Genomic DNA, 20,026 nt, shown 5'->3' on the forward strand with positions numbered 1-20,026 from the left:
ACGATAAGCTACTTTTAAACATAACATCATAACATCAAGCTAAGTAAACATAACATCATACTTACAGTTTACTATTTATATATTATTTTTGCACTTTAAGTATACTACTATGTTCCTATTTAGGACATTTTTTTTATATACTTGAAAAAAATGTATAGCCTACTTTAACTCTTTACATTTAATTTGATTTTGTTCTAGCTACGATGATCAACAATGATCAAGTAGATCGAGTCCATCAACACCCCCAAAGCTTCACAGTCATTATATAGTTTGACGTTTCATTCTGTAATATTAGGTAGTTTTGAACTGCTGTTTAATGTTTGATGATCGCGTTGTTGTACATCTGCGTATAGCAGTCTTCTATCACTGCTTCTTCACCTGTGTTATTAGGTTTTGATCCGGAGATTCTGTGCTATTTCAGAAGATGCAAGTCAATACATAAGAGGTGAATATTTTAATTATTTGTGACCCTGGACCACAAAACCAGTCACATGGGTCAATTTTTTTAAATTGAGATTTATACATTATCTGAAAACTGAATAAATAAGCTTTCCATTGATGTATGTTTGTTAGGATATGATAATATTTGGTCGAGATACAACTATTTGAAAATCTGGAATCTGAGGGTGCAGAAAAATCAAAACATTGAGAAAACCGCCTTTAAAGTTGTCCATTTATGTTGGCGATTGTGCTGCATTCACTTACAAAAAGAAATCTTTTATATATTTACGGTTGGAAATTTACAAAATATCTTCATGGAACATGATCTTTACTTAATAACCGAATGATTTTTTGCATAAAAGAAAAAGCGATAATTTTGACCCATATGTATTGTTGGCTATTGCCACAAATATACCAGTGCAACATGTGACTGGTTTTGTGATCCAGGGTCACATTTAGATATTTATACAGATGGATCCAAAGACGAAGAAGAAGGGTAGGCTTAGGCATATATATACCAACACTAAATGTAAGTATTGGGAAGAGATTATCCGATCAGTTGTCAGTTTACACGGCAGAGATGATGGCGATTATTGTAGGGTTACAGTGGAAGTAAGGGCGATGAGAGTTTCAAGTCAGTTTAGAAACAGGCATCTACCAAATAGCTACATAACATGCAGCATACATAATACATAAAGTATAGAACAGAAAGCCAAAATTTATTTTATATTCATTCAATATAGTCGTCACAGTGCTGTTCATGGTTACAGTCAGGCATTTTTCTTTAGGCTTTTTCAGTTCAATAGGCCTGTTTCCTTTTAAACATTTAGCAAAGCTTTTTCTTGTCTTTCTTTCTTAAATGGCACATCACAGATCCCTGTTAGGCCTGCACTAAAGTCAGCTGCAGATCTCCGCCAACCTCCAAAATATCAATGTCTCTCAGCTTTGCGTAGCGATGTTTGAAAGTGTGTGCTTGTTTGCCATTGACAAACACGTTGTAATGGTGGGGATTGCAAGAGATGGTGACCTGCAACACACACACAAAACCCACAAGTAAAATTAGTTCCAAGTCACAATGACAGCTTGTAACAGCAACAACATTGAAGGATGTAAGTTTGGCTACCTGAAACGGTTGTCCTCTTTGAAACGGCATGCCTCCGGACCGTTCCTCTGAACCCCAACTCTCCATCTGTTTGGTGTTGCGCACAACCACCATCTCATCGAAACGGGGATTGTAGTGAAATGCGATCCCACTTCCGTAGCACAGGTTAAAATGTATTCTGAAGCAGAACAGAGGACTTATAATATCATCTTAAAATAATAATATAATTAAAATAAAAGTCTGTGTCATCTGAGGTCTAACCTGCTAGCATTAGGGTTGATCACTCCGTGGATGACAATGTTTTTTCCAGGTTGAAGTCCACCATTGATGACAGCTTTGTATGGGACACTCTAAATGCGGGTCAAAATAAAGATATATATATAATTGGGTGTAAAATAGCATAGTAGCCTACATTAACTGAAATTACTGTATAATTCCTGTAATACTTATTCAAATGTTGCATTAAAATGACACTGGTTTTATTAACAACATCTAGAACTAGAACTAATGCAAACCTTAAAAAGCTTATAGAAAAATAATCTGTATGAAATAATGAATGAATGAATGAATGAATGAATTAAAACGTTATTAACTCTTTTCCTGCCAGTGTTTAAAAAATAATAATAATAATAATTTTCACAAAAATGTCATGGCCCCAGAATATTTTTTTAATGAATTCTGAACATGCAATATATCAAAAGTAAGAACATCCTCTGCTTTAAAAAAAAAAAAAAAAAAAAAAGTTCTGTCTTTCAGAAGATGCATAATAGCGAGGCGCTTCTACTGTATAACAGTAAAAACACAGAAAGACGGAAAATTCTGTCAATGGCGGGGAAAGAGTTAAGTGCAAAAGGAGTTTATAGTCCAGTCATTTTAAGCCAAAATGGGGGTCAACCTTGAACAAATTGCAACAGAAGCAAACTCAACTGATTTTGTATCCTCAATATGTCCTGAGTAAGGAAAAAAAGTCCTGAAGAATCCCATTAGGGGAAGTTTAGAAAAAGACCCAAATATAGCCTATTCATATGCCTATTCATTATTTTTCTTACGTGAATAGGGTAAACATTTGAACCTTTAGATATCACCATGAAAATTACTGAGTTGATTACTTACATCAAGACAAACAAAAAATGTATTACAAGTTTTTTGAAATTGTTTAAGTACGTATGTGGTAATTTGCATAAATACCATAACAGATTTTAACATTGGGTATAGCCAGGTGAAAATGTCTTGTTGAATCTTGTTGACATATAACAGTAAAATACTTAATGTTATGGTCTGAATGGAACCCATTTAGACTACCCATGAGCATTAATACATAGAGGCAGGAAGAAGAAGGCTACTTTAGAAACCAGCCTTATTGAGGATACAAAATCAGTTGAGTTTGCTTCTGTTGTAATTGGTTCAACCTTTTTTCATAAAATGACTGGACTATTAAGGAGAAATGGCCATACCACATGTATTCATGCAAAAAAAAAAAAATTACATTACATTACATTTTTTCAAGAAGCTTGGCAGATACCCACAAAAACAAAAAGTTATTTATGAAAAAAAAAGAAAAAAAAGTTTAGGTTCAAAACTTATTACCTGTCACACTGAAAACAGATTTTCTTTTTGATGTGAAATTCAGAAAAAAAAATTGAGAATTGCTGAAATTGATGGCATGTTTTTTTGAGGTGAAAACCAAATGAGCTGATCTTACATAAGATGGTGCAGATGGGTAAGCAGGAACCTGGGGAGATCAAAAGTGTTTTAGTATCACTTCCTTTATACAAGACAAACATTGTGATCTCATATCTCACTGCTTGATCAAAATAACAGCACCTTAGTGAGCACTAATAACACGGAACATCGGAAGGACTTAAAATAATGATATAACATAAATAAAACTATTAATAACATATTAATTTTTATTATTCATTATTATCAGAATCACAAATAAGAGCACTGCAAATTTCAGATAAAACTTGAAAATGATGTTTAAATGCGAACATCAACTAATGGAAACATGTGAACTATCATTTGGCAGAGGTGATTTAGATTTAGCTTATTGTCTTTCTAATACTCTTATCGTTAACAGTTTTCTTTCAACCTTTCATTTAGATTCTGTTGCTGGTCTTTCATTAGTTGTAGAATCCAGTAAAGCATTGTGTGGTTTTAAAGAGCATCAAATTAATCATAAAAGACACACAGATATAACCCCCTAAAGCAAGAAATTTTGAACTCTACTGATCACATAAAGTTGTCACATGACATATTTCATGACCACTTACCCCACATCCTGGAGGCACAGCAAACTGAGGCTGGAACTGCAAGGACAAATAGTTGTTTATGAAAGACTAAAATCTTAACAAATCAAAAAAAATTCTTTCTTTCTACTTATTTTTAATATAAAAATAGGTTCAAATGTATTATGGACGGATATATAAGGCATACTTGTTTCCATTCATTATTACTAGAATCACAAATAAGAGCACTGCAATCTCCAGATAAAACTTGAAAATGATGTTTTAAATGCTAACATGGTCAACTAATGGAAACTAAGATTTACCCCATCATGTTTATTCATCAAGTTTATTGTCTTTCTAATACTTTTTTCATTAGCAGTTTTCTTTCAACCTTTCATTTAGTTTCCCTTGCAGGTCTTTTATTGGTCGTAGAATCCAGTAGAATGCACACAGATATAACTCCCAAAAGCAAGAAACTTTGAACTCTACTGATCACCATAAAGTTGTCACATGACATATTTCATGACCACTTACCCCACATCCTGGAGGCACAGCAAACTGAGGCTGTAAACGAAAGGACAAACAGTTGTTTATAACAGGAAGAATAAAAATATAAAAATCTTTCTTAACTGACTTTGATGTTGTTTTAAATTTTTCCTCCCACCTGAAATCCCATCTGTGGTTGAACATAACCCTGGAAAGATAATATGCAAATTGCATTCAAATGTCAATACAAAGCTATTCCTGCTTGAATATAAAGCAGTATCTCAGTTTTATCTACATAGAGACAATAAGCTGAGCTGAGCTTCTCTGCCTCACTGGTACAGGGTTATACTCACTGGAAAAGCTGGTTGTGGAGGTAAATAGGGCTGCAAAGACAAAAAAAAAAAGTTTATTTGCCATATTATTGTAACATGTACGTATGTTCTGTTTTAGTTTAGTTTTCTCTCTATTTGCCCGTTCATATCAGTTCCCTGGTTATTCATTCACGCTCTAGTTTGTTGCTGTTTAATGGCTAATTATTAGATTCGTTTTTCATTTAAATATACAGTGGGCTTAAAAAGTATTCAAACCTTTGGCCACGCTCACATTTTGAATATCGCTTGTGATAGCATCACCTATAGATTCAGACACCACTACAAATGGCTGTCCCTTCAAATAGTGCCCTATTTAAGTGTGTAGGGATTGTTTTTGGACACAGACTTCTGTCTTCATCATTTCTTTCTCTTGTGTAGTTCTGAGTTCTTTGCTTGTGTTCTCGTTCCTAGTGTCTATTAAAGTTATATTATCATTCTTTCTGCGTCACGCATCAACTTTGGATTTCACTATACAAGCAACCCTTGACAAAACCATTATTTTGTATACACATATACAAATATTATACACATTTTTTATCAGTTGAAAACAGTTGTGCTGATTGGATTACAAAGGTCAAAAGAACAGCATTTATTTGAAATATAATAATCTATTGTAACATTATTAATGCATCCTTGCTGTATAAAAGTTAGGGGTGTAACGATACATCGATATGGATCGATGCATCGATATAACGTCTAACGATACGATGCATCGATTCCACACTTAAAATATCGATATACACCTTTATTTTGACACTCTCCACATTCTCACGTAACATCCTTCCGCCAAAGCGCACATTTTCGTTTACTCACCAACCGCCTGCCGGTGTGTAACGTTAATCTCCTCATCTGAAAAAGACGCCTGACAAGACTGACTAAACCCTAAACAAGTTTTTTTTCACAAAAGCCGGTATTGTCCGCTGTCAAGGCATCGCAAGTTCATGTTTTACAGCAGAAACAGACAAGCAGTCGTCGCACCCTTGTTGGTGAACACAACACGATAAGTCCGTTTTAGCGACTCAGCGCGCAGTATTCAGGTCAGATGTCACTTTGAAAAGACGCGCTAGCTAAGACGAGTTTCGTCAAAGCTGACTAAAAGTGATCGAGGATGGATAATTTCAATGAACTCGTGATATCTTCTTCAGGGCGTAAAAGGAAAATAAAAGCTGAAACATTTTCACGGAACCTTACTAAAGCAGCTCGTTTAGTGGTGAGGGAAAAGCTCTCTGTATTGCGTGTACGTTATCACAACAACAAAGTTTGTCTGTCTATGTCAGCTGAGTAGATTAACGTTATGAAGATTAACCGAGTGTTGTATTATTTATCATAGCAATTACTTGGTTTTGTTTGACTCAGAAATATTAAATGTGAATGTATCTGCTCTGCTAAAAAAAAAAAAAAAAAAAAAAAAAAAATTAACATATTAAAGCAATTATCTTTAATTTTGTAATTTACCTGTATTTTTTAAGTTATTATTATTATTATTATTAATCAAAACAACCCAGCTGCAGTTTGATTGATATTACTTGGAATGCACAATAATAATAAAAAACATGATTTATGAAAATGAACAAGAACGGAGTACTTGCAAATGACCACTTCTGTTATAAATGTCCCAATTGGGAGAGGGTGTGCAATTTTCAAAGAGTTTAATTAAACATTCATGTTATATATTTTGGTTGCATTTGTGAGTTAATAAAAATGTAACTAGTTGTGTGAACATAATATCTAAATATCGATTAATCTATCGATATAGCCCTGAATCGAATCGAATCGAATCGTATCGTGGAATTTTTTGAAGTATCGGAAAATATCGTATCGCTGGCTAAGAGAATCGAAATCGTATCGTATCGTGATTAACTGTCCGATTTACACCCCTAATAAAAGTACTAATTTCTTTAAAAAATAAATAACATCTGTGATGGCCAACACTTGTGGTCACTCTATTGCAAATCACAATGTCGTCAAAAAGTAATTGCAAAAGTGGGCCAGAAAAGGGAAGTTAGTTCAGGGGAACTGAAGTTAGTTCTGCAGTGGCAGCATGTGTATTTTGTTCTCACCGCAGGATTCTGGAATGCAATAGAATTCAGCTCCACCATTCCCTCCACTGCGATAGTGTCCACCCGAGTATAGGGAATGCGGTGTTTATAGTCCACGAAGTGTCTCCCATTAGTAGATATCTAGAGAGAACCATCATTAAAGTCATAAAGGAAAGGAGGTGAAATGCCTCTCCAATAATTAATAATTAATAATAATAAAAGATGACACGAGGACTAACGCTATTCTGAAGCACTTCAGAAACAGAAAATCTGAGAGTGAATGATCTTGTACCTTGTATGCGTCCTGGGCGACAAGGATCTGGAGGGTGAACGTTTGGCCTTGGGTGAAGGGAGATTCATACTTGCGTTCCTCTGAGCCCCAGTTCCTGTTTTGATAGGTGTTGTTCACTACATACCCAGTGCTCTCATAACGTGGGTTAAAGTGCAGAGCAACATCAGCCCCAGAATGAGAACCACACTGAAGGTTCACGTGAAATCTGCAAGACACCGAACAAAAATGAGGAATGAGGGAAACTGAGGAGATAACCGCTGTAACAAGGAAAGTGTGATTATAAAATTTAAATTTTTTGCAAAGACTTCAAATCAGTTCTAAAATAGCTTCAAGGCTTCAAGGCACATGTGTTAAACTCTGCTCATGGAGGCCAATGTCCTGTAACTCCGACCAGCTCCAAAACACATGCCTGGAAGTTTCTATTAATCATGAAGACTTTGATTAGCTGGCCCAGATGAGTTTAATAGGGTTGGATCTAAACTCTGCAGGACAACCATGGCCCTCGAGGAACTGAATTTGACACCCCTTCTTCAAGGAAATTCTTTTGTGATTGCATAACACTCTTTTTATCATTTCCACACACATCTTGTGAAATGTCTGTGCTTGCCTCTAAAACTGTTACTTAAATGACCAAAGACCATAAACTGCTGCACTATACAAAACAATAAAGAATTAAGGCAGACACAAAAGTTTTATGTATATATAATAAACATTGTTACAGGTATTTAATCATTTGCATCTAATAAATGTTTAGCAGATAAATGGGAATAAATCTCACTGTTAAAAAAGTTGCTGCCTTAAATTACAGTTAATTACAATTAACTTGGATGTTTAATTCATTTCAACTTTAATTACATTGAACTGACTTAAAAAAATAGTTGAATCTTGTAACTTGTAAAAAAAAGTTGAAAATTGCTTTACTTAATTTGATGAGTTTAAGAAATGTAAAAACATATGTTGTCATAACTTATTGATCATATCATGTTTTACGGTGGGTCCTTGAAAACTAGGCTACTATTAAACATTATTGCTCACCTGTTAGCCCCTGGTAAAACCCGTCCACTTATGATAATACTCTTCCCGTCCTGCAAGCCTCCTTGGATTGGGCCACTGAATGGGATTCTCTGTGTCGATGTAAATAATAATGCCACACGTAAGTATAGGCTCCCCTGTGTGAATATGCCCTGATGTAAGGCCATAGTAATCGATTGTCGAGTTCACGCGCATATGTTTAGTTACCTATTTTTCTTCATAATTGTAGCCTATGTAGTTTTAAGAAATTGTTATGGGTAGGTTTAGGGGTAGGAGTATTAGCTGCTAAAAAAATCTTTTAATGCTATTTGTTAATAAAATTGCCATTTACACATCTCTGTAGGTTTTATCCTTTTTATATTCAGTATAAAATGGGTAACGTTATGTTTAGGTTGGGAGTAGGGTTAAGGGATCTTCCATTTATCTATAAAACGGTAAAAGGTAAATTATACATCTTAATGATATGAAAGATTCGTTTAACGTTTTGTAGCTGTAAAAACGTAATAATGTTACGTTTAATTGTTGCAGATACGTCCATATCATACGTTCCAGCGTCTATCCAAACGTACAAAACGTACGTTCTCTTACGAGAGGTTCTCTCGTATTGCGTAAGGAACTTACGCTACGGGAAAAGTCATCTTTTCTCGAGATACTGAAGCCAAAAAATTATCCTTAATTTTTCATAATTTGTCAACGCAGTGCAGCAGGCAGCACAGCAGAGCTAGAGCGGGCAATACTGCGTGCTCATTGGCTGCCGCGCGGCAACTGCTTAAGCCTACCAGTGAGCCCCGCGTGACGTCACGCCCAATCAGGGTGCGCGCGCCCTCGGCGTCACAGCCCGCCAGAAGGGGCGACGTCAGAGCGTATAAAAACAGGGCTCGGAGGCTTAATTCTCTGATTTCTGTCTCTTCAGCGAAGCTCTTCGCATCGCTGCTCTCTGAGAGAAGCCGTCGCCGTCGAAACCAGCAACGAGCCAGCCTAGGACAGCCTGAGGAAGCCGGACGAATCTTCGCCGCCTTCAGCCTGCCGTGCCAGCTCAGCTATCCGGCGATATATCCTTTCTCATTATGTGTTTTACTGATGTATCTTTACTCGAGGCGTTGTTTCAAATGCCTCGCACCACTCCCCGCTCTCTCTCCCTCTGTCGAGCCGCGCAACTGCGCCTCTCACAAGGTGTGTTAGAGATGCGGATGATTACGGGGCTCGCTCTCTCCCTCTGTTCGAGCCGCGCAAAACGTGCCGCTCACAAGGGATCGCAGACGCGTACGGTCACGGGGCTAGCTTTCTTTACGTTACAAGAAAGCTACCCCCCCTCCCCCCCGCCCGCCGTCTCCCGGCGAAAGGAGAAAAGAGTGTTCTAGACCCGCCAAGGCCGGTCTAACCTCCATCTCTAACATATTTCTCAGTCCCCTCCTAGTTCAGGCTACTGGGAATATCTATACTGCAGTAAACGAGCCTGTCACAGCACACGCACGCCTGCAAACAGGATAACGCTCTCTGGCTACTCGCCCTCCCCGCACTCTCTCCCTCTGTTCGAGCCGCGCGGACTGCGCCGCTCACAAGGGATTGCAGAAGCTGACAGTCGCGGGGTTAGTTTTCTTTACGTTACAAGAAAGCTACTGTCCCCGCGTCCGTCACTCGCCGGTGATAGGAGAAAAGAGAGTGTTCGAGTCTCACCGAGGCTTGGCTACCGCCTTTCTCACATATTTCTCAGTCCCCTCTAAGTTCAGGCGGCTGGAAATATTAATATTGCAGTAAACGAGCCTGTTACAGTACACGCACGCCTGCAAACATGATAACGCTCTCTGGCTACTCGCTCTCCCCGCACTCTCTCCCTCTGTTCGAGCCGCGCAGACTGCGCCGCTCACAAGGGATTGCAGAAGCTGACAGTCGCGGGGTTAGTTTTCTTTACGTTACAAGAAAGCTACTGTCCCCGCGTCCGTCACTCGCCGGTGATAGGAGGAAAGAGAGCGTTCGAGTCCCACCGAGGCTTGGCTTCCGCCTTTCTCACATATTTCTCAGTCCCCTCTAAGTTCAGGCGGCTGGAAATATTAATATTGCAGTAAACGAGCCTGTCACAGCACACGCACGCCTGCAAACATGATAACGCTCTCTGGCTACTCGCTCTCCCCGCACTCTCTCCCTCTGTTCGAGCCGCGCGGACTGCGCCGCTCACAAGGGATTGCAGAAGCTGACAGTCGCGGGGTTAGTTTTCTTTACGTTACAAGAAAGCTACTGTCCCCGCGTCCGTCACTCGCCGGTGATAGGAGGAAAGAGAGCGTTCGAGTCCCACCGAGGCTTGGCTTCCGCCTTTCTCTCATATTTCTCAGTCCCCTCTAAGTTCAGGCGGCTGGAAATATTAATATTGCAGTAAACGAGCCTGTTACCTTACACGCTCGCCTGCAAAACATGACGACGCTCCGGCTACTCGCCCCGCTTCCCGCGCAAACTGCGCCGTTCTCAGGGATGTCAGAGCGGACGGTCACGAGTAATGCTCAGCACCCCGCGTGCCTCACTCACCGGCGGAATGAGGAGGGAGATGTTTGTAGCCCCGCTGAGGCCGGGCCATTCTCCAATTCCCATACATTTCTCAGCCCCCTCTGAGTTTAGGCGGCTGAAAATGTTAATGTTGCAGCAACGAGCCTGTTATAATACACGCACGTCTGCACGCTATCGCCGACGAAAAACATGACCCGCACTCTCTTATGCTCGAGCGAACCGATAGCCTATGCACTCTTCCCCTGTGGCTCAGTGGCAGAATAACAGGCTTTCACACCAGAGACCCGTGTTCGATCCCGGCTCTGGCAGCAAAATTTTTTTATGCTGTTCGCTGATCCAAGCTCGCGGCCAGCTTCTCACACGCAGAAAGTGTGTGTATTGCAGCCAATGAGTCAGTTATACAACTCGCTCGCCTGCACACAAACGCTGTTCATACAGCGGCCCAGAAAATCTGGCAAAGAGTGTTAATTCTGGTTATTCGGCTCACGCCGACGGTGTTTGAGTGTAGTAAATATGCCCACGACCCAGTGTTCATTTCTACACACAAGCACAATTCCCCCTGTGTACCCCACAGAGCACACTCACATAAAGCGCGCACTTGCCGCTCGAGTGTTAAGTGTAGGAAAGGTGCCCGCTCACGAGTGCTCACAACCACACGCTGTTCGCTCTGTCTCACACGTTCAGGGTTCAGATATCGCCACTGCCACCGGCCGTGTTTTAATAAAGAGTCCTGTGACCGCTCCCCTGCGTTCACACTCTGCTATAAACACTCACGCGCGCTCTCTCAGCGCAATCCGGCCGGTCACTGCTATCAGCGAGTCCCCGTCTCGCAGCACTGTCTCAGCGCGCACCGCGCGCCCGCCACTGCAGGTCCCTCGTCCCGCGCTATGCAGCGGGCAGGACTCAGAGGCCATTCGACCCCTAGCTATGATTGCGAATGCATGGAAAGCTATTCCGGGTGTGTCGACATGGGTGCTGGACACGGTAATACAGGGCTATTCGCTACAGTTCAGTCGTCGGCCTCCGCGCTTTCAAGCCCGGACCGAAATGAAAGTGAACGCAGAAGCAGCCCATCTGCTTCATGCAGAAATAGCGAAGCTGCTACGAAAAAAAAAAAAAAAAAAAAAGGCGATAGAGAGAGTTCTCTGACCGAGGCGGGCTTTTACAGCCGTTATTTCCTCGTGCCCAAGAAGGACGGTGGGCTCAGACCCATATTAGATCTGAGACATTTGAACAGGGCTCTCATGAGACGGCCGTTCAAAATGCTTACGACCAGGCAGATCCTCGCGCTAATTCGCCCGAGGGACTGGTTCATATCTCTCGATCTGAAAGACTAGCGCAGTCAAAAGAGGAACTCATCTCTCACAAGATAGCGCTTCTCAGTCATCTGGAAAGCCTGGGTCTTTCGGTGAACTGGGCCAAGAGCTCACTTATCCCCAGTCAGTCAATTTCCTTCCTAGGAATAGAACTGGACTCGGTGGCGATGACGGCCAGGCTGTCAGAACAGCGCGCGCGCTGTGTTCGACACCTCGCCGCATCCTTCCAAAAGGGCAGATACCTCCCTCTGAAACGTTTCCAGAAGCTGTTAGGCCATATGGCATCAGCCGCAGCGGTCCTACAGCTGGGTTTACTTCGAATGCGCCCGCTTCAATGCTGGCTGAAATCGAAAATACCCCGCGGAGCGTGGGCTTCGGGCAGCGCTCAAGTCAGCGTGACTCAGGTCTGTGTCTCAGCCCTGCAGCCCTGGCTAGCGCCCGAATGGTACCGACAGGGAGTGACAATGGGAGTCATCTCACACCGCAAAGTGGTCTCGACAGACGCGTCCAACATGGGTTGGGGAGCGCTTTACGGGGGCAGACCAATCTGCGGCCCCTGGTCGGGCCCAGAGCGGAACCTCCATATAAACTGTCTGGAGATGTTAGCGGTCGAGAAGGCTTTGAAGCATTTTCTCCCATACTTGCGGGGACACCACGTGCTAGTTCGCTCAGACAACATGTCAGTGGTGTCCTACGTGAACCGCCAGGGCGGACTCAGATCCAGAGCCCTGCGCGCTCTAACAGAACGCCTTTTGGTCTGGGCTCAGGGCTCGCTGCGCTCGCTGAGAGCCGCGCACGTGCCCGGGCACCTGAACGACGACCCGGACAAACTGTCCAGGGACAATGTTACTCCAGGGGAATGGGCGTTACACAGCCAGACGGTACAGACGTTGTGGCGCCGCTTCGGCGAAGCGAAATTGGACCTTTTTGCCACAAGCGAGAACGCTCAGTGCAAAAGGTTCTTTTCGAAGAGCAAGGATGCGCTGGCCCAAGTTTGGCCCAGTGTCCCGTTGTACGCTTTCCCCCCGATCTCAATGCTGCCTCAGGTATTAGCAAAGATCAGGGAAACGCGCTGCGCAGTGCTCCTCATAGCCCCGCACTGGGAGAACCAACCCTGGTTCCCGGAGCTGGTGAGCCTGTCAGACACAGCCCCGTGGCCGATTCCGGCGAGGAGAGACCGTCTCTCTCAAGCCCGAGGGTCAATTCTGCATCCCCATCCAGAGCGCTGGTCTCTGCATGCGTGGGTAATCAACGAATATTCGCTGATCTGCCAGAAGGGGTAGTTAACACGACCTCGCAGTCCAGAGCCCCCTCGACGAGGCGGCTCTATGCGTCTAAATGGTCAGTGTTTAACAAATGGTGTGCAGGGAAGAGTTTGAACTCTCAGTCCTGTGGGGTTCCACAGGTTCTGAACTTCCTCCAAGAGCTCTTGGACGCGGGCAGGTCCCCCTCCACGCTCAAGGTGTATGTTGCGGCGATTGCTGCGTTCGCCGACTCGGCGCGCGGCCGCGCACTAGGAAGAAACAAACTCATTACCCGTTTCCTGCGAGGCGCCAGGAGGCTGAACCCTCCGCGGCCACCTTCGGTTCCGATATGGGATCTGTCTTTGGTCCTGGAGGCCCTTAAAGCTTTTCCCTTCGAGCCGTTAGACTCTGTGGGTCTCTAATACCTCACTTTCAAAACCGTTTTTCTGCTGGCCCTCGCCTCAGTAAAACGTGTGGGTGACTTGCATGCGCTATCAGTTAGCGCGTCGTGTCTCGAGTTTGGACCTAACGACTCGTTAGTCATTCTCAAACCTAGACATGGCTATGTCCCTAAAGTGTTGGGTACTCCTTTCAGAGCACAGGTTATCTCCCTCTCAGCCCTGCCGCCGGCAGCCAGCGAGGTCGATAATAACCTCCTTTGCCCTGTCAGGGCGTTAAGGCTTTATATTACGCGCTCTGCAGCCTTCAGGCTCTCAGAGCAGCTCTTTGTTTCGTTTGGTGGGCACACCAAGGGTCTCGCCGCCTCGAAACAGACGCTATCCAGATGGATAGTGGACGCTATTGCGACAGCATACGCGTCCAAAGACCTGCAGTGCCCTCTGGGCATACGGGCTCATTCCACCAGAGGCGTTGCCTCATCGTGGGCATGGTCCAGTGGGATTTCCATTTATGACATTTGTACGGCAGCAGGCTGGGCCTCCCCGTCTACATTTGTTAGGTTTTATAACCTGGAAGTTCCCGCCCTGCAGGCTAAACTTCTTGCAGTCTAAAATCATGTTCATGCCCTGCTCTTCGCAGGCTGGATATTAGATTTGACTCTTCTGGTCGAGCCGCACTTTCAGGGAAAGCTTTTATATACAGACCGGCTGCGCCGCTCTGTTTCTCCCTACGGGTGCTTATGTACATGTGTTGGCCCGCATTGCTGGCCACCTCTCTCCCCACTCTTCACTCCCCGGGTCCCCTCCCCCTGGAGTTGTGTGTGGATGCATGGCGCGCACGGCGTTGACAAAGGGTTCCCGTAGCGTAAGTTCCTTACGCAATACGAGAGAACCTCTCGTAAGAGAACGATACTCGGTTACTCACGTAACCTCGGTTCTCTCTAGAGAGGGAACGAGTATTGCGTTCCCTGCCGTGCTTGCGCCTCGAGCTCATGTCGCTTCATTCGACAGAAACCAGAGAATTAAGCCTCCGAGCCCTGTTTTTATACGCTCTGACGTCGCCCCTTCTGGCGGGCTGTGACGCCGAGGGCGCGCGCACCCTGATTGGGCGTGACGTCACGCGGGGCTCACTGGTAGGCTTAAGCAGTTGCCGCGCGGCAGCCAATGAGCACGCAGTATTGCCCGCTCTAGCTCTGCTGTGCTGCCTGCTGCACTGCGTTGACAAATTATGAAAAATTAAGGATAATTTTTTGGCTTCAGTATCTCGAGAAAAGATGACTTTTCCCGTAGCGTAAGTTCCTTACGCAATACTCGTTCCCTCTCTAGAGAGAACCGAGGTTACGTGAGTAACCGAGTATCGTTTTCTATCTTTGAAAATTACGTATTAATACTAGGCTACGTATTAACAATGAGACCAGGCTGGATACACTGGTGTATGGCAAGCCATTTTAACATTTAATAGCAAGACTGGATATGTGTTGCAGATATCTGTAATTCAGTTTTGCCTAGTCAAAAAGAACATTTCAGATATCCGCAACTACATTCTTCCTATCCATAATTGTCATTTCAGATATCCACAAAGACATTCTTCCTAGGACAAATGACGTCACTTTTGCCATTCATTTGTATGGGGTTTATCATTACAGATATCTACAATTCAGTTGCAGATATCCACTATGTGAATTACGGATATCTGCAACTGAATTGTAGATATCTGTAATTCTAGTTTGAGATATCTTCAATTTGATTCTGACTAGTCATAACTCCAGTTCAAGATATCTTTAATTCACCTCAATTCAAGATATCTACATGTTCCTTTTCAGATATCTTAAATTAAGTTTTGACTAGGCGAAATGATGTAGATATCTGTAACTGGAGTTATGACTAGTCAAAATGGCGTTGTAGATATCTCAAACTGGAGTTAGGAATAGTCATAATTTAATTGTAGATATCTATTATCAAGTTATAGATATCTTGAAATTAATTTTGATTAGAGATATCTGAAATTTGAGATATCTGTAACTTTCATTCTGCCTAGTCAAAATATAATTACAGATATCCTGAATTAGAGTTTTGACTTGGCCAAATGACGTTGCAGATATCTGTATGCAAATTAGGCCCGCATCACACTTTAGGCGGAGCAGAGCATGTTGTTCAAATCATCAAATCACATAGCACCTTGTAATTAGCACTGATTAGCACCATGTCAGAGCAACCAAAGGGGGAAGGAGTTTTTAATCGTCTTTTTAATGCTGTTAGATACTGTTTCAAACTGGAAAAAAATTTGACTAAGAAACTAAGAACTTTTTTTCTCATCTAAGGAAGTTAATGTTATTGTACTTCCATGACAAGAATAGCATGCATGTCAGCATCTTTATTAAAGTGAATTAGTGTGAATCTCTTTCACGCATAAATCTTACGTCAACAATAACCTACGTAATTTTAAGCATGATCATAAACATAGCATTGCAACATTTTATATTTTTTTTGTATTTAAAATATTGTAGGCTATATAAATTTTTTTTTTTGTATATATAAAAAACATTTTCTGGTGTTTTTTTCAATTACAGCCAACGCCATGACTGCTTCTTTCTTCTTCCATTCATAGAAATAAGGAAATGAACCCACTTCTTCTTTGATTATGGCGGGGATGGGAAATTACTTATTTATGGATATCTAAAATAGAGCAATGTCATGCACAATAATTTGCACTAGTCATAATGATGTTTGAGATATCTTTAACTTTCATTCTGCCTAGTCAAAACTGAATTACAGATATCTGCAATTGTCATTTAAGATGTGTGACGAGTTGAATGTCGTTTTCAATTACGTCATTGCAGATATCTGTAATTCAGTTTTACATAGTCAAAACTGAATTACAGATATCTCTATCTGTCGTTTCGACTAGTCACAATTACGTTACAGATATCTTGAATGACAATTCCAACTATCCAAAATGTAATTACGACTAGTCAGAAAGACATTACAATGTTAATTCCGGATAGTCAAACTGAGCTTTTAAATGTTAAAAGGGCTTGCCATACTGGTGAACTTTTTGAGGAATGTTGCCGTCAACGGGCAACCGACACAGGGCTCACGACCGACCTAAATTATCCAGATAGAAATGTGTTGCCCATTTTCAATTGGAAAGTGCTCAAGCAACAATCGCTCGGCAACATTGCTCAAAAAGTTGCCCTGTGTGTCATCACCTTAACGGTAAAGTAGCCTAGCCTAACTGAACCTTTGTCCTTAACAACGACGGTGAAAATGTTCAATTATGTATTAAGAAGCAGCCCACCCAGCAAAAACTCCTTGAAAAGACGACATTGCCAGACGTCTAAACAACTTTAAAATTTGGTTGAAAAGTGAAAGGTGAAAAGCCGTCTTTTTCAGGTCGTTGAAAAGACGCATATAAAATGACGTCCACTCGCGTCTAGATTAGGTTGTAAAGTGAGATGAAAATACGTCTTTTTCAGGCCTAATTTCAACCGTGAATTCATGATTATATTTAATATTCATATACTGTCAAAATAAGACAATTCACAAAAGACTAGCAAATTGACACATCAAATACATCTTTCACGTAAAAAACACTTTCCTGATCACATAAGCCTGCAAGATCAAACATACCCTAAAAACAGCAATACACAAATTAACTTTCAAAGAAAAGAAAGAACAGAAGAGAGAAACCCCACCCGTAGATTCTGCCTCGGTCTCTTTGTTGCAAAACAATAGCAGCCAAAATATTTCTGTGCATGCATGCAAAATCACAGAGTAAATTAAAATAGTGTAACTCAAAAAGGAGAAGGAAGTTAAAAAGAGACAAATGCATATTTGATTATTTTCCATAACAAAACTAACATCTGGTCACTTACCGGGTTAAAAAACGGCTGTTGTTGATAAAACGCCATTCTGCCAGTTCTTGCTTTCTTGCAACTTTAAGTGTGTCGTCGAGATCGAGAGACAAAAGAAAAAAGGCGCTATAGCCTGAAGCAATGATATTGCCTAGAACCACCTACAGATGTCCGGTTGGTTTCCAGTAAAAAACACGTTAGGTTTCGGTTTCTCCAACCAGGAAACATAATGTCTCGTGGTTCAAGGCAAGGGCACCATTCCTATTTCATGATAGTCTTCCTAAATTTGGTCAAAACGTTCGTTCACATACGCAAAGTGTTATTAGAATGTTATTAGAATAAAGAGTGGTATTTTAGGTTACAACAGGCTAAGTTAGCTAAATAAGATGTAGGCCTAGACTACAGGTGAGGAGATGGGGATTCTGGGAGACAGGCTATTTAAAACAGATACGTCAAGTCGAACAATAACATGCTAAATATTTATTTTGTGAATATTTTTATTTCATGCTATTCCATCCTTTACATGTTCTGTAACGTCATTGCGCAACATCGTACCGAATCAGTCCGTTAATCGACGGTTCAGAACAGTTCCCACGAGGCGGCTGATACAGATCAGGCTAAAACATTTTTTTGTGTGTGTGTGTGTGTGTAGCCTATCGTAAAAGTGCAATATGGTTCTCTCAGAATAGTCACAGCCTTTAAAAATATCATAAGCACAAACTCATTCAGGCTATGCTTTCTATTTAAAGTAATGACAGCCTTTTGTGACCTTGTTATAGTTTTTAGAAGCCATGCACCTTTCAGTGAGGGATAAACTGTAATACGTCATTATCTCATCTTCCCCTCATTCACGCTCAAATCTATTAAAATATATAAGATGTCATGCTTAACATGCTTAACATGGTTCTTAAGAATATTAATAAAATGTACCATGCTTTTGAAGCGTTCATGATGATAAGAGGATTTTTCTTTTCTTTTTTTTTGAGGTTGGTTGGGGGCCCCCCTACTACGACCGCTGGTAGGGGGCCCCAAGCAGCCGCCTACCTATGCCTCTATGTTAAGACCGCCCCTGCCAACAACACCTCCTCTCTACCTGTAGGCCTACCTGAGCCTATGAAGAGGATGGCATTCAACGGGAAACTTAAATTAAATCAATAGTGGCATTTTTTTTAGCCTGGTAATACCAAACTCTGCTACTTCGCTTTGCTTCGTAGACAGAGTCTGGCATGGCATAATTGAAAAGCGTTTTCTTTCTCGCGGGGGGGGGGTATGAAGGTAAATCAGTAGCAAAACTCGAGAGCACGTGGATGTGAACTTGAGAACTTGTACAATAACTATTCGTACTTGTACATGAACATTTACACTCACAGCTCAAATGTGAAAACCTGTAAAATAAAAATCTGAAGTTGAATGTTGAAATTTGCACTCGCATACAATAGTCACAAACCTGTATTCTGAATCTGAAGCTGCAGACAAGTAGACACAAATGTGTAAAATGCCATTCACAGAAATACAACGACAGACACAAACTTGTAATATATATTTTGCGTTTAATCTTACATTCACATTCGCGGTACAACCTCAATTAGGCACTTGCAACTTCTCAAATCTGGCACTGCAAATTCAAATTTCGCGCCATGACTTTTGCTACTCTTTTCGCGATATATCAGGTGCAAAACTAACTTGTGCACTTGAAACTCAGAGGCGGTGAGAGAGAAAGGGGGGCGGGGGGAGGAGGAGGAGGGGGGGGGGGGTCAAAGGAGCCGTTTTATTGGTTGGCACCTAGCCAATGAAATGGGACTTCGATGATGTCACGAAACCCACGTGCACTGAAACGCTATTAGACTGACACCTCTGTTTGTTTCCCTTTGTTTTACAAATATGACCTAATATATGTTGTGTTACTTAAAATAAATGTTTAAATAGCATTTCTTTTTGTATTGTGTTATATTTTTATGCTATAAATAAAAATTATTCTGCACATTAATGAGCCAATGTGTTATGATTTGGGATGTGGTGGACTGCTGTGGGCCAGATAGTCCAGGGCCACTTTTTGGTCCCAGTCTGCCCCTGTGTATATATATATATATATATATGTATAACTCAATGCCTTTAGACATGGTCAAGACGATCTGCTGAAGTTCAAACTGAGCCTCAGAATGGGGAGGAAATGTGATTTAAGTCCATCCGTTTATGACCAGTCTTTCCATCCTCTGATGGCTACTTCCAGCAGGATAACATGTCACAAAGCTCAAATCATCTCAAACTGGTTTCTTGAAAATGACAATAAGTTCACTAAACTCAAATGGCCTTCAGTCACCAGATCTCAATCCAACAGAGCAGCTTTGGGATGTGGTGGAACAGGAGATTCTCATCATGGATGTGCAGCCGTCAAATCGGCAGCAACTGCGTGATGCGATCACATCAGTATGGACCAAAATCTCGAATATTTCCACACTGTAAAAGTTATTGTTGATTTAACGTAAAAAAGTAAGTTACCTGGTTTCCCTAAAATTTTGAGTTAATACTATGAAGGAGACTGGTTTAATTAACATACACTCAAAATATTATGTTATCTGAACATTAATTATCTAAGTTGATTTGACAAAAGATAAAAAGTTGTGATAACAAATCATGAAAATCATTTTTTACAGTGCAGCACTTTGTTGAATCTCTGCCACGATGAATTAAAGAAGTTCAAGAGGGTCCAACCCACTACTAGCA

At 41.6% G+C, this 20,026-nt stretch overlaps 1 protein-coding gene across 2 annotated transcripts; it reads right to left on the minus strand.

Moving 5' to 3' along the window:
- Positions 1–507: 507 nt before the first annotated feature.
- LOC307166953 (galectin-9-like) lies at positions 508–17,753 on the minus strand. Of its 2 annotated transcripts, XM_079885766.1 has the most exons (12): positions 17,324–17,753; positions 7,995–8,083; positions 6,960–7,164; positions 6,689–6,808; positions 4,611–4,640; positions 4,436–4,465; positions 4,306–4,335; positions 3,817–3,852; positions 3,246–3,275; positions 1,805–1,893; positions 1,565–1,721; positions 508–1,468 (listed from the first exon to the last, which is right to left on the minus strand). In XM_079885766.1, exons 1-12 carry the CDS (start codon positions 17,357–17,359, stop codon positions 1,322–1,324), a joined length of 999 nt encoding a protein of 332 aa, XP_079741892.1. In that variant the 5' UTR covers positions 17,360–17,753; the 3' UTR covers positions 508–1,321. The 2 variants fall into 2 exon arrangements, with proteins under 2 accessions (XP_079741892.1, XP_079741893.1); XM_079885767.1 differs by lacking the exon at positions 3,246–3,275 and having other exon boundaries at positions 663–1,468; positions 17,324–17,471.
- Between the last annotated feature and the right edge of the window lie 2,273 nt (positions 17,754–20,026).

The sequence above is a fragment of the Squalius cephalus genome, assembly GCF_949319135.1.
Source record: "Squalius cephalus genome assembly, chromosome: 11".
In the NCBI taxonomy this organism is placed as follows: Eukaryota; Metazoa; Chordata; class Actinopteri; order Cypriniformes; family Leuciscidae; genus Squalius; species Squalius cephalus.